At 34.9% G+C, this 15,286-nt stretch overlaps 1 protein-coding gene across 2 annotated transcripts; it reads left to right on the top strand.

Moving 5' to 3' along the window:
- Nucleotides 1-232: 232 nt before the first annotated feature.
- Nucleotides 233-8,745, top strand: LOC122318942 (gamma-tubulin complex component 4 homolog). Of its 2 annotated transcripts, XM_043136709.1 has the most exons (16): nt 241-705; nt 795-1,083; nt 1,184-1,320; nt 1,588-1,686; nt 1,774-1,894; nt 3,093-3,365; nt 3,577-3,657; nt 3,731-3,814; nt 4,578-4,664; nt 4,806-4,861; nt 4,999-5,196; nt 5,329-5,554; nt 6,067-6,155; nt 6,695-6,848; nt 7,646-7,768; nt 7,849-8,745. In XM_043136709.1, exons 1-16 carry the CDS (start codon nt 554-556, stop codon nt 7,915-7,917), a joined length of 2,238 nt encoding a protein of 745 aa, XP_042992643.1. In that variant the 5' UTR covers nt 241-553; the 3' UTR covers nt 7,918-8,745. The 2 variants fall into 2 exon arrangements, with proteins under 2 accessions (XP_042992644.1, XP_042992643.1); XM_043136710.1 differs by lacking the exons at nt 7,646-7,768; nt 7,849-8,745 and adding an exon at nt 7,531-7,641 and having other exon boundaries at nt 233-705.
- The last annotated feature ends 6,541 nt before the right edge of the window (nt 8,746-15,286 follow it).

A 15,286-nucleotide genomic window follows, 5' to 3' on the forward strand; every position in this document is an offset into this window, starting at 1 on the left:
GATTGATTTGGAGACACGATTTTATGAAGAACTCTTTTGAGTTTATTAGCAAGAATTTTTGCAATCACCTTGTAATAGACATTTGAAAGGTTAATGGATTTGAATTGATGAACCGTACTAGGTGGACAAGGACAATGTGAGTTTCTTATTAATAGTCTCCAATAGTTCTTTATAACAGTCTTTTTTGATCTACCGAATGAGATTGGGAGTCCCAAATACTTCATGTTGACGACTTGTATGGATAAAAACAGGCTAAACAGCTGCTTTGGTGGCCAGAGTGGTCAGGCCAAAGAGCAATTACGAGTTAATAAGTTATAATTGACTATTACGTCCAAACCTTCAGTATGTCGTGTCAATAAGTTACTTCCCAAAATTGGCCATGCCCGTCGGTAAAAAATACAGCCCAGTGCCACCAAATCCCTGCCTATCCCGCCGGCGAATTTCAGTCTTTTTTCACCGCGAAGTTCAAAACTACTCGAACTCTTTTGACTTTGGAGCCCAAGTACCTCTCTCTCTTTCTCTCTCTCAACCATAGAGAACAGGCACGACGACAATGCTGCACGAGCTTCTATTGGCGCTCTTGGGCTACACAGGCGATCTCATCATCGAAGAGCGAGATCACCACAAATCCTCCCTGGCACCCGATTCCGGCGACGTACCTTTCAAGCTCGCTCCCGATATCTCCTTCATCGAACCCAGTGACCGGTCACAAAAACTTTCTAAACCTCAATTCCTCAAAACTAATTCCGTGTCTGACGCACTCATATTTGACGTTTGCTTTCCTGTGGTTGCAGGGAGCTTATTGAGAGGATTATTACCTTGGGGTTTTACTACAGGGAGCTCGATCGCTTCTCGACCAAGTCTCGTAATCTAAGCTGGATAAGATCCGCGAATCCTTCTCCTTCGCCGAGGGATTCCGAGCTTCCTTCGTCGAAAGTGAAACCGAGCGTCTACCGCAGAGCCATTGCCAATGGCATTGTGGAAATACTGGCGGTCTACAGGTCTGCTGTGCTTCACATTGAGCAGAAATTGTTGGCAGAAACCGTCCCCATCTTGGCAACTGTGACTCAGGGCCTCAATAAGGTCCTCTCCGAAACATATTTCTTTCTCTTTTCAATTCATCTTTTAAATTTTTATAAATAATCCTGATAGAGATTTTTTTTTTTAAAAAAAAAAAAATTAGTTTTTTGTTCTTTTACCGCCTCTATATGAGCTTGTTCTGGAGATCGAGCGTGATGACATCCGTGGAGGTCAGCTGCTTAACCTCTTACAAAAGCGGTGCCACTGCGGAGTGCCTGAGTTGCAGACTTGCATTCAAAGGTATAGTCTTTTTTTGTCTCTTTTTTTTTGCAATTTGATTAGTTATTATTTGTTTCGCCATGAAGATAAATGTGTTAAGGTTTATAGTACGTTTTTCCTATTCTGATGAATGCATTGAAATAAGCTTCATATTTCCATAACTTAATATATATGAATATCTTATGTAGTATCTATAGTGAGAAAAAACATCTCATTTATGGACTTGCAAACTGAATGCTCAGCTGATTATTATGTTCTTTTATCAATTATTGTATGTCGGAAGCATAGGCTTCTTTGGCATGGGCATCAGATCATGTACAATCAACTTGCGTCATGGATGGTTTATGGGATTCTTCAAGATCAGCATGGAGAATTTTTCATTAGAAGGTAACAACAAAATATAATCTTCCTATGATTGCATTTGGTTGGAAATTATACACCTGAAAACGATTCTACGGTTTTCCTACTTTGCAGGCAGGAGGATAGGGATGTAGAGCAAGGCTCATCTCTTCCAGACATGTCTGAGAAGTTGGCACGCTTATCAGCTGATGATGCATCTTTAACAGATTGGCACATGGGGTTTCATATTTCTTTGGTATGATTAAACTTTGTATCTTGCAGTGTTTGTGTTATTTTTTTTTATAAGTAAACGATTTTATTAAATAATGAGACAGCTAGAGTGTTATGGAATGAGGTGTTCATAAGATTAGAGTTAGCTTGGGTTATGCCCACGACAATGGTTGCACTTTTGGCTAGCTGGACAAATTTAAGAGGCATTCCACAAATTAAAGCTGTGTGGAAGATGGTCCCTATCAGCATTCTGTGGTGTTTGTGGCAGGAGTGCAATGATCGGACGTTCGAAGACTGGGAGGGATCAATAGAGGAAGTGAAAGCTTTTTTTAATAGAACTCTATGTACATGGGCCATAGCTGTAGACTTTAATGGCTTTGATTTACATGATTTTCTTGTCTCTATTGCGTCCACATAGATAGGGTGTACCTTTGTATATCTCCTTGTGTTTGTGTTATTACTCACGTGAAAATCACCGCCTAATTAGTATATTAGCTAGATCTTCCACTTTCTCAATGTAATCTGCTTTTCAATAACACTAACAATTGTCTTGTCTGTTTTCACCGGCATGTTCACCGTTGTCTTTAATGGGTGCTGTTCTGCTCTAACCAATAACGGTTATAGTATAAGACATGAAGTCTATGATACCATGCTGCAGATGTCATTGTTGTTTGTGTTGTTTAGATTTCCCTTATATGTTGCAAAGAGATTATTTTGCACAACTATAGTTTTAGTGTTGGCCTACATAATGAGCAATCATAACTGATCGTGAGAGCCTTGTGTATGACTTTCAGTTTGTAAAGCATTTTTACTCATTAATGATCACCAAGTATCTTACTCTTCAGATTGGCTATGCTGCACAAGCTTTGTACTTTCTTTGCCTATGGATCCTAAGGATGTTTATATCAGCTAACTTGTCATTCTAAATGCTGTCACATGTTTTGATATTTTATTCTCTAAATATTGATGTGGCTATAAGTATGCTATACATGACAGTAAATTTTGTCTAAGGAAAGGACACTTCAGCACTGCATTTACACAAAATATGTGTCACTTCCCGAAGACTTGAAGGAGACGTTTTGACTATTGTGGAAATAATATTGTTTTGTTTCCCTTTTTCTGCCTTTATCAGTTTTTCATGTCATAACTTTTTGTTTTAATGCACTGATCTTTGGAACTTTATTGGTTTTCTGAGGTGGTCGATCTTTCATGTTATTTCACAGGATATGCTGCCGGAGTATATCCATATGGGTGTTGCAGAGTCAGTTCTTTTTGCTGGTAAAGCAATCAGGGTGCTTCGAAATCCAAGCCCTGCTTTTAGGTTTCGGGATGCTGTTTATCATCTGCAGATGCCTAGAGGCTCTCAGAAAGTTCAAGGATTTACTGGCCGTTTTTCTTTTCATAAGGAGCCTCTCATGGATAGTAAACTGATTGGAGAAGAATTGCTTCCACAATCTGAGGCTGATAAGATTGAAGCTATGCTTCTAGACCTAAAGGTTTGTTGCACTGTGGTACCCCTAACATTTACATTGTGTTCAACCTGTCTTTTGAGAAAGGTTTGGACTGTATTTGTTTACTGCACCAAATAATGTACTTCTGAACTCTAGTTTTTGTACTGACTTATACATGCTTCCTCATACACAATTTTTCTGTGCCACAATTAAAATTCAGATATCAAAGGTAAAGAGCCTGTTTCATTTTGTGCAGGAATCATCTGAGTTTCACAAAAGATCATTTGAGTGTGCTGTAGACTCTATTCGGGCTATCGCAGCCAGTCATCTTTGGCAGGTCTGAGGTGACAGAAATTTGGTTCTTTATCTTTTTTAACCATCTTTCTGAAATATTTTATCCATTTCTGCAGCTTGTGGTTGTACGCGCTGACTTGATTGGACATCTGAAGGCCCTAAAAGACTATTTTCTTTTAGCAAAAGGAGACTTCTTCCAGGTAAATGATGGACAATAGCTAAATCTTCTTTTTTTCTCCTTCCCGTTTGCACTTTAGAAAAAGTTTCATAGGTATTATTTATGCTATTAGTTTCATGATGAGAAGGTTAACTCCTGCTCACTAGTCCCTATCTCACACTTAAACCCCCCCCCCCCCCCCCAAAAAAAAAAAAAAAAAAAACTGAATTATCACTCTTCTATAACTCTATAATATGACCAATACACTATCAAAGTTATTGTCTAGTCTCCTGATTTAAAACTTAAGTTGGAATTTATCCTTTCATTAATATCTGATCCAAAAATGTGGGATGGCATGGCATGATCTTAAAAATGGGTGCAAGGACATGTAGAGGTTTTTCTAGACAATGTATGAGTTTCTCTGTTACGTAATGAAACTTGATATTTAAATCTTGTGTAGGATATGATTGCCATTGGTAAATTCTTTATTTAATGGTCAAACACGCCCTACCAATTTTGCACATCGACTTGTGGAATATCTTATGTACTTTTATCAAATTTAAAATGTAAAATTAATATGTATGAATATTGCTACAAATTATAAATGATGATAGAAGTTTAGCCTAGTTTCCCTGTTCTATGGCTGAATTGTCGGTGTTTATAAATATAGATTGTATTTGAAAAATTTGTGGTTGAATGCAGGTTACAGTTCATGTGGAACAAAAAATATACTGATGCATATATATATTAAAAATTTCAATTAAATTCTGTGGACATCCAGTTTTCTAATAAAAATTATTTTTCAGTGCTTTCTTGAGGAGAGTCGCCAGTTGATGCGTTTACCTCCTCGCCAGTCAACTGCTGAAGCTGATCTCATGGTCCCATTTCAGTTGGTAAGTTAGCATGAGATGACTTATGATGAATAAGATTATACCCATGAATGTAGCTGAAGTGTCCATTGTTTCAGCTTGCTTATTTTTTAAATTTAGTACCAATCTTTGGAAAGAAATTCATTGGTACTACCTGCCATGCAGGCTTCATTGAAGACTATCAGTGAGGAAGATAAATACTTTTCTAGAGTATCCTTGCGGTTAGATCCAATATTGACTATGCTTCCTGTGATTTACCTGAAAGCTTGACTGTATAGCCCTTTTGCTACCAGTCATATCACTTAATTGCAGAGTTTGATTAACATCATGTACTCATTGACACATCTGATTCTACTAGGATGCCTTCATTTGGATTCACAGTCAAATCCTCCCCAGTAGATGTACTGAAGACAAAAGATTATGCAGATGGAAACTCAAGTTCTGCTTTGTCGAATGCTTCTTCGGAAATATCCCTTGATGGTTGGGATGGTATTGCTCTTGAATACTCAGTTGATTGGCCCTTAGAGTTGTTCTTTACCCAAGAAGTGCTCTCAAAGTAAGATCCTACTGATCCCAGCACTTGTGTGTGCTTTCCTTTGTTGTTTTGATTTTACCTGCAAAAATAATTGATATTGTGAAACTGCTAACTGATACTCTCACACACATGTTAATAAGGAGTGTGCTCCAGGTATCGCAGGGTCTTCCAATATTTGCTGCGGCTTAAGCGAACACAAATGGAGCTGGAGAAATCGTGGGCTTCTGTGATGCATCAAGATCACACAGATTTTGCCAAACATCGGAATGACCGCGTAAATTGCCCAGTAGCTCAGCAGCGAAGGCAACGTTTTAGACCAATGTGGCGTGTTAGAGAACATATGGCATTTCTGATCAGAAACCTTCAATTTTATATCCAGGTCATTATCGGTACCTATTTGGGGAATCTTGGTAAAGTGAATATAAAAGAATGCATCATATTTAATGTCTCAAGTATTGGATGATATATTGATGCTAATGTCTCAAGTAATGCATCTTGGTATTTTTCGCCAACCATAGCACGTTACTAGAAAATAAAGGAGCATGAATAAGTAGGACTTTGGGTTAATCAATTCAAATTTGTTGTCTCAACTGCTTTCTACATCAATATCCTGCTAAGTTGCTTGATTGGTTAACCAATTGAATTACTGTTGATTTTTACTCCTTGCACAGTTGCACATCAGTTCATAGTGCTTTTGAATAATGTGGAGGCCCAAGTGTCCAGTTCTTATTTAGTAACTGTTTATACAAACAAAAGGGTTCAGTAAACCATATATTTTCATCTCTTCTTTGAAGCAATTTGTGTTCTAAATTATGAATGTTGCAATTTTTCTATGCTCATGATCATCTTTATATTCTGTTTCCTGCTAAAAATTTCAGATTTTTATTCCAGGTGGACGTTATAGAATCTCAATGGAACGTTTTGCAAGCCCATATTCAAGATTCTCACGATTTTACTGAACTTGTGGCTTTTCATCAAGAGTAAGTAAAATGAATGGTTTGTGATTGCCGCTTGCTTCTGAATTATCATATTGTAAGATATTCCGGAACTCTTGATTGCCATTGTAGACTGAATTGTCTAAAATGTGTAGGGCCAGTAGCATCATATGGATATTCAATAGTATGGTTGTTTCACTTTAGTGTTACAACTAAAGAAGTTGTATTTGGAAAGGGCAATGGCATGTTGGGGTTGGTCACATGAATGTCTAGTTTCTATTTTATTATTCCTTGCTTCCTTTCAATTTTCTGTTGGATATCCTGGGCTGATATTGTCAAAGATTTGAGAGTGAAAGAGCTTGTTATTTAATAAAAAGAAGTTACATACCCTCCTAGCATTTGTGTTTTCCTTTTTATGGAGGCAGCTCAGCTTTTTCTCTATTTGCTTGATGAATTTGGTGAAGGGATGCTTGTGTTCTACACGCGTGTTTTTTTTTTTTTTTAGTTTGATCACCAAAATTCTATACTTTCCAGATGTTTTTGTCTCCAGCTTAATGTCAGTGTAATTCTCAACCTTCCTACAGGTATTTATCAGCTTTAATATCTCAATCTTTCTTGGATATCGGCTCCGTCTCAAGGATTTTGGATGGAATTATGAAACTTTGCTTGCAGTTCTGTTGGAATATAGAAAACCAAGAAAACAGTTCAAATACATCTGCACTGGAACATATAACAGAGGTACCTTGTTATATTTTCTCACATTTATTAGATGGATTCTGCTAGTTGTATTTATTGCCGTCATTTCTCTCCATGCTTTAAGTTGGCCCAGTTGCCTTAAACTTGTATTTATTACATCGCTTAATGCTCCAAATGCGCCTTTGATATTGTCAAAGTGGTTGTTCTCTGATAGTTCCTGCTGGGATGGGGTCAAACATAAAACTTGAAGAATTTCCAATATTCAATTATTTCATTTTCTTCCTGTAGAAGCTGCATTTCTTCATTTTAGCATTTTGTGCAGTTATTCATCTTCTTTTGATTCTTCTTGAGACAATCCATTTGGAGAACCTGTAATTGTTGCAATTCTTGAAGCTTTGAACATGAGAGATGCAACCATTGCATATCATGGAAGACTTGTGTCCTGAAGGATCTTCCCCCCTTTCATCCCCCACTTTTAAAGTAGCATCACTGGAAATCCAGTCTTGACTAAAACTTGTCACTTGTTCTGCTGAGAGGTGGTGCGCTGCTGTATATATAGACTTGATTGAAGAAAAGATGAGACCCTAATTTGTTTTGTTATATTATATTTGGCACAAAGGATACCGCGAGTAATCACTGCAATTGTCATGAGAATTGACTTGATATGAAGCTGTTTGCCTCTCTGGCTGTTCGTACTTTGTAATTTGCACTTTATTAATTGCAGGAACAGGCCTTATTGTGTATATCACACATCCTCCACAATTTCACCTATTGAACGTCCCCCGAGCGATTTTGATTGGTTCATATTTCAGTTAATCGTTCTCTTTGATTTCTTTCAGGAATTTAACAAAAAGTCAAACTCCTTGTATACTATATTACGCAGTAGCAGGCTTGCTGGGAGTCAACGAGCTCCATTTCTAAGACGTTTTCTTTTGCGTCTAAACTTCAATTCCTTTTTTGAGGTATTTCCTTGCCGATGTTTTCTTTTACTTATAACATGTGGCTTATAACTTTGCTGACAATATTGTTTCTCTCTTAACAGGCAACTGCAAGAGGTGTCCTGAATGTTGTAAGACCACGTCCAGCACTTCCTGTTCTAGATCAACAATAGCACCAATTCACTCGTCAAGTTTGATTTTGCTGATTGCTAAATACAAGATGATTGCCATGGGAGCCCTGGTGAATCCATTCGCGATTGTATTTTGAAGATCGAGTGACAATTATATATATTCAGCACTAGGCTGAAGAGAGATTCCGATTCTCATGTGGTTGTTTCATTGGACATTTACATGGTGCTTCTTCTACCCGGCATTATGATATGCATGTATCATCAGCTTGAAGATGTTCCTGTTACAGTCCTAAAATCGGTTGAGGCTTCTGGAAGTTGTCAAACTGTAATGGATGTGTTCTACATTCTCATCTCATTGACCAGCTACTTAGCTTCCATTTGAAGTCAAGGTTTGGATTCTGGAGCGGTTTGTGGTCTTGGGTTTGCTCTTGGTCTAATGAAATTATGGTACGCTTTATTCTCTCACTTGGCTGTATGGTAGTGTTCGTGTTAGGTGGCGAGTGGTTGGTTTGCTGACATTAGGCTGACTCTATGGTGACAACTGATTACTGCGGGCATTCAGTTGGCGTTTTGGGCGGCTTCTTCTGATCTTTGTCTTTGTAGATACAACTAAATTATTGATACCTTGGAAAATTTTCTGGATATATGAATTTATATTTATATATAAATTGAGGGAGAGAATATATTTTTGTGGGTTTGTAGTTTTTTCTCCCCATAAAAAGGGTGTAAAGAGATGATTAGTGATTCAAACTCTCCTAGTAACACCCTTACTCATAACCAAGTTTTTCCTTCTAATTGAGTCATGGTTTGAAACTCATTGTAACATCCTTACTCGGACCATTTCACTATTATTTACAGAATTCTGATATACTTCAAGTTTCCAAATAAGCCCTTAACTTTAAAGCAACTCTCAAATTTTGTTTTTATTTTTAATCTAATCATTCTTGCATCTATTTTTCTTAATGTTTTTGTTTTTCTCTTTTTTTATATGTATTTTTACATTTTTTTAGGAACCTCGAAAGGGTGCTACTACTACCCATATAATATCAGGAAGATATCTAAAGAGTTGGGAGCTTTCAATCCAAGGGATTTTCCTCTTTCTTTTTAATTATCATTGAAATAAAATGAATTAGGTGCACAAGAAGAGAAGATAAAAAGAGTTCCAACTAACAAAATCGTTACAATTAACACTAATTAGAAAAACAAAATTAAAAAGGATAATTGATCCAATAAATTGTCTCGGATGCATTTCTTTAGAATTCAAAGAGGTGACCACCAACAGAGACTTTTGTGCTATAATCGATCGGCCGGACTAAAGAGGCTACAATTGAAGCCAATAATGCGACATTGTAGTTAATTGAATTGGTGCTTTTAATGGAGATATCCATTTACTTTGCCTCTCGTTACGTTTGGATATTGAGATGAGTTGAGTTGTGAATAACATTTGTGAGTCATATTGAGATGGGTTTAACTTTTTTAAAATGAGATGAGTTGAACTTTTTAGGTTAAAATGTGTGAAGTAAGTTGAGACGAGTTAATTTCTTTATGAGAAGTTAAAAAAATAGTAAATCTTATCAATAATTGATTTGAGATGAGTTAAAATAAGTTGAGTTTGGTTTAACAACCAAACACAACCGAGCGTGCAACATACTAATCTTGGTTAGGGTGCAAAATATAAATTTTATATTTTTGCTAAATGGTGGAAAGTATATTTCTGTTTCCTTAAAACATTTAATGATATGCATAGATTCATTCACATCTTATCATATTTAAGTGTATCTCAAGTCATTTAATCAAAAAATAGCGAGTGTTACAATTTATAATAATGAGGATTAAGGCATAGATGTGTCTCTAGAGTATCCACTTGTGACACTAGTGTAAAAAGAGATTCGTTTGCTCTCAAAAAAAAAAAAAAAACAAAAACAAAAAAACAAAAAGAAAGAAGAATTGTTGATTCTTTTCTGCTACCACAAAGAAAAACCTCTTTTCTTTTCTCTAAATTTATAGTTAAAATTTAGCTAAAAATGTCGTCTTGGCTAATTTATGTAACATACTTTTTATACACCACGCATTGGATTATATATAAATTTGCTAAAATATTGGCATTGGTTTCTCTAAATTTGTAGCTAAAATTTAGCTAGAAATGTGATCTTGGCTAATTTACGTAATAGATTTCCTATACATCACACATTTTCAAATATTGATAGTTTTCATTAAACAAGTTTAAAAAAATAACAAGTTTTCATTGTCTTACATATTATTTTTCAAACATTTCCTAAAATTTCAGTTGAGTATTTACTCTTATCTGGTTTATATGAAGTTCTTGAGTGCATTGCATCAATATATTGATCATTAGATGTAGGGCCCATTTGGGATTGCATTAAAAGTTTTAAAAAATACTTAAAAGCTATTTAATGAAAAAATTAGGTTATTTAGGTGTTACATACTAAATTACTTTTTAATCTTAAATAAGTTAAAAAATATATTTGAGGAAAAATATTATTCCTCAAACTTATTTTTCCATATAATCCAAAATGTGATTCAAAATTTAAAAGACTGTCAGTAGGCGAAAGTAGCCATAAATCTTTTAAATTATTACAACTTTTAAACTTTTAAGGATATGACCATAAATCTTTAAAAAATCAAATGATCGTCATTTTTGTCTCATAAAACACTTTTTAATTTGTTTTTAAACAAATTTAATATGTTTGAAAGTATTTTACACATATGGTTACCAAACATTAAGTAACAGTAAGGTAGAGAAATCTCTTTATCTCCTTACCTCTTTTTGCTTTGTACTGAATGACTGGTTACTTCGTTGTACCAAGCTGAACATACCAAACAAATTAAAGGCATTAAGATCTGTCCAAGAGCCCCTCTGGTAAGCCACCTTCTTTTTTTAGATGACAGTATACTTTTTTGTAAAACAACCCTCAATGAAAGTGTAGCTATGCAAAGGCTATTGGAGACTTATGAGAGGGCCTTAGATCAGAGAATTAGTAGAGAAAAGACTTCTATAGTATTCAATAGAAATGTTCACTCAGATACACAAGAGGAGATTCTTTCTTATTGGGGCATCCAAGAGTTCCAGCAATATGACAAGTACCTAAGTCTCCCATCAATGATTGGAAGATCAAAACACAAAGCTTTATTGGATATCAAGCATAGAGTTTGGCAAAAACTATAGAGTTGGAAGGAAAAGCTCTTGTCACAATGTGGTAAAGAAATTCTCATCAAAGTTGTGGCTCTTTTCATCCCAACTTACTCAATGAGCTACTTTAAATTACATGCTTCTTTGTGCACTAAACTAGAGCAAATGATGGCTAAATTCTGGTGGGATAAAAAAAAAAAAAAAAAGAGGAAACAAAAATTAATTAGGTAAACTTGAAAAGAATGTGTGATTCTAAAAGTGTACGTGGCATTGGTTTTAAAAATCTTATAATTTTTAGTGATACTCTTCTTGTAAAGCAAGGCTGGAGGGTTCATGTAGGATGAAGGTAGTTTTTTGCATATGATTCTCAAAGCTAGATATTTCCTATATGACAGATTCCTTGATTCAAAGCTGGGTTACAATTGTTCTTATGCTTGGAAGGGTATTTGGTTTGTTAAGGACAAATTGGCTCAAGGTTGCAGATGGAGAGAAAGCTGGAATAAGTATTATTTACTGACTTACATATTTCTGATCCCAATCTACATTTTGTGGATATAGCTAGACATGTGTAGGAGAGCAAAAAGAAGGGAGTCCTGGAATTATTTTTTCCTGTTTGCATGAGGCTGTTGGTTCAGATGAAATCAATGGATGTTTGAAGAGAAATAGTTGTCGACAGAGACTGTGATTAATCAAGCTTTGGCAATGCAAAAAAACTTTCAAGACAATCAAGGGAGTTCCTATGGGTTGCATCAACAAAAGTATCAAGTGGCAACTTCCTCCTCAAGGTGTGGTTAAACTTAATGTGTGTGACGCCCCCAAATTCCGTTTGGGATCGAACAGATATTTGAAGCGTCGAGACATGCAACATAAGGTTACCTGCCCTCGTTCATGATATATAAGATGCAATGTTCCTAATATGCATCTAATAATATGCAATATTCGCAGCGGATAAATTTTTTCTTTAATAATACTATGCACCAAATTGAAAATATCTCAAATGCTTAAAACATACTTCATACATAAAAACCCATTGAACAACTAAGATCACAACACTAGTCCAAAATGGTTATGATCCAAAAAGTACTAAAGATGCAACTCAATAGTACAAATAGTAATTTACGTTAATTACTATATTAACATTGATGTCGCACCGTCGCTTAGTCAACTGTGTCTAGTTGATCAGCTCCTGATTCTCCTTCAGGTCCTGTAACAAGATCTACCATTCGGGGGGAATGGTAGTTGGGACTACCAAAGTGAGATTTGATTACAAATCTCAGTAAGTTAACAAAAAAAACTTCCATACAAGCTAATGATGCATGGATGACAGTAAAAGCATAAATGCATAATCAAATTCATAAGTAATTAAAACATAACTTGGCGTACAACATAGCATAATTGACATAACTTAAATTGAAACATGAACTGAACTTGACTTGACATGAACTTGATCTGAAACTTGACTTAACATGAAAAATACATACTCCACAGTTGTTGTGGCCCCATGTATTCTACACAAACTTGACTTAACATGAAAAATACATACTCCACAGTTGTTGTGGCCCTATGTATTCTACGGAAACTTATTCTTTAACTGCTTAAATACATACTCCACAGTTATTGTGACCCCATGTATTCTATGTGTCACAATTGCTGTGTCTCACGTAGTGTATGCGTCACAATTGCTGTGACCCCATACATAAGTAATCAAGATGAAACGTGACTAGAATACGAAAGGACTGAAACCCTGACGTAACATAACGTGACTTGAACATAACTTGAAATACATGACCAACTTGAGATAGAAATATTTCGTAATATGACATAACATATAATAGACAACATATTTAACATGACATATTTGCAATAGTGAATATTACATGACTTGACATACATGTAATAGATGACATACTTACCATGATGTACTTGTAATGCACAGCAATACATGACAGAATATATTATGTAACAGATAAAAACTGATGATAGAATAAATTCTGTATAACAGACAATTACGTGATGACTTGGCATGACATGACATATATGATAACACACATACATACACTATAGTTCCTTTACTTAGCACACATACATAATAGACTGCTAGTAAGTTAAAAGCTAACTTACCTCAATCTCTGCGTTTCTTACAAAACCTTAAGCGCGATCACAAGGAACTGTAATTAGTGATTCTAAAAGTTAGCACTAAATCACTAATAAATTGAAATATGGAAAATATTAACTTAAAGAGTAAAATTTCTATTTTACTCTCTGCATGTAGGAAAATGACCGTTTTACCCATAATTTAAAGATTTTGCATACTAACTCCAAAAGTCACCAAAATTTACATGTCTCATGTAAATTTTATCCTCAATTCAAATATCAATTTAGAAAAATTTAAAACTAATCACAACTATTAAAACTCCATAGGGCCGAAATTCTCATATGCTATTTCTATTGATTTTTGTTTCCAACTTGTTTTGATCAACCTTTTGATCTGTGACTCATAAATATGTGATCTTCAAACCAAACCATCACATGGTTTAAAAAGATGTCCTAAAACATATATAAGCTTCTAATTCAAGATCACATGGTTAAAAATTAACCAAAATATAAATTTAGGCAAGAATATCCACACTTTGGCTTATCTGAATATCTTTTTACATAAAATTTCATATTTTTGAAACTAACATCAAATATCTTCAAAATAATAATATAACATGTATATAAGATGCTTAGGATCCTCCAATAAAATTATCAAAGTCATTAGAATAGGTTTAGACCACCAAAGAGTTAAACTTTCTCAAAACAGAAACTGTTTTTCCTCTTCCAGTTTCTAAGTTTCTAAATCTAAGAAAATCTTTCATCAAAACCTTTAATCATGCAAAAATCCTCAACCAATAGCCATATATACATGTTAACAATACTCCATAAAAATTTCGGACCAATATCTATCCATTAGCTTGGTCAAAAACTCCAAACTATAACATATTCTCCAGTTTATCTCCCAGAATGACATTTTTATAGTTTACACAATATTTGACTAACCAAATGATCTTCAAATGGGGCAAATAAGATATCCACGTAAACTAGACTAAAAAAGAAACAACTTATATGAATGAGACTTTATGATAAAACACTTACAAAAGTTTCGAAATGGGCATGCAAAAGAACTCTTAAAAGCTGTCCGAGAGAGAGTGTTTGATATTCTTTTAATGGAAAGTATAAATGAAAGTAATTTCGTGGGGAGAGGTGGCTGGAGATACTTATGGATGAGATATGGAAGAGATGAGACTGGAGTGAGAGTTAAGTGTAGGACTCTCTTACCTAAAGTGAGAGTTAAGTGTAGGACTCTCTTACCCGGAGTAAGAGTGGAGTGTAGGACTCTCTTACCTAATAATATCTACAAAAATCAATTCAAGATATTTTTACCCAATAATATCCACGAAATTAGCTTAAAATATTTTTATCTAATAATATCCACAAAATTAGTTTAAGATATTTTTATCCAATAATATCTACAGTTTTGAACAGACATTTTGTCCGAAAATATAAAAAAATGTTATTGCGTCATAAGACGTTAAATAACCCTCCGAGTCTAATGGCACAAACCATAATACATTTTGACACTTCTAACTATCTCCAATAATAAAAAACACACTTATGATACCATAGTAAATAATAACACTAACTATGTAGTTAGACAAAAACCTATACGATTAATGGATTCGTGAAAATTTATGGGGTCTTCACGAGGTTCCTAAAGTTAATAGAAATTTCACAATTGAATTTCTAGCGGGCTGTTACAATGTGGATTTAGCAATGTTCCATGAACAAGGAAGTGGAGGTGTTGGTCTGATTCTTTGAGACAGCATAGGAAAGGTCCTTGGCAGTTAGTAAGAAGGAATTGTCAATTCAAGACTCATCCAAGATTGAGGTTCTTGCTATCTAGAGGTTTGCAACTATGTATTTGTCTTGGTTTACATGAGTTGCATATTAAAAGTGATTACCTTTTAATGGTCAAAGAAATCCAAGATTCATTGAGATCAAGTTCTTTGTTGGAAAATATTATTGAAGACATCAAGCAGTTGATGCAAAGGTTTTAGAAATGCACTATTCAACATGTATACATATTTTCTAATGAAGTTGCTCATAAACTTGCTAGATATGCAAGAAATGTGGATGACTTAAATTGTTTGGTAGGGTAATGTTCCTTCTTGTATTCAAAGAGTCATTTGGATTGACAAGTCTTTGTAGTGCCTTTGCTAT

Source organism: Carya illinoinensis, chromosome 8 (assembly GCF_018687715.1).
Source record: "Carya illinoinensis cultivar Pawnee chromosome 8, C.illinoinensisPawnee_v1, whole genome shotgun sequence".
NCBI lineage: Eukaryota > Viridiplantae > Streptophyta > Magnoliopsida > Fagales > Juglandaceae > Carya > Carya illinoinensis.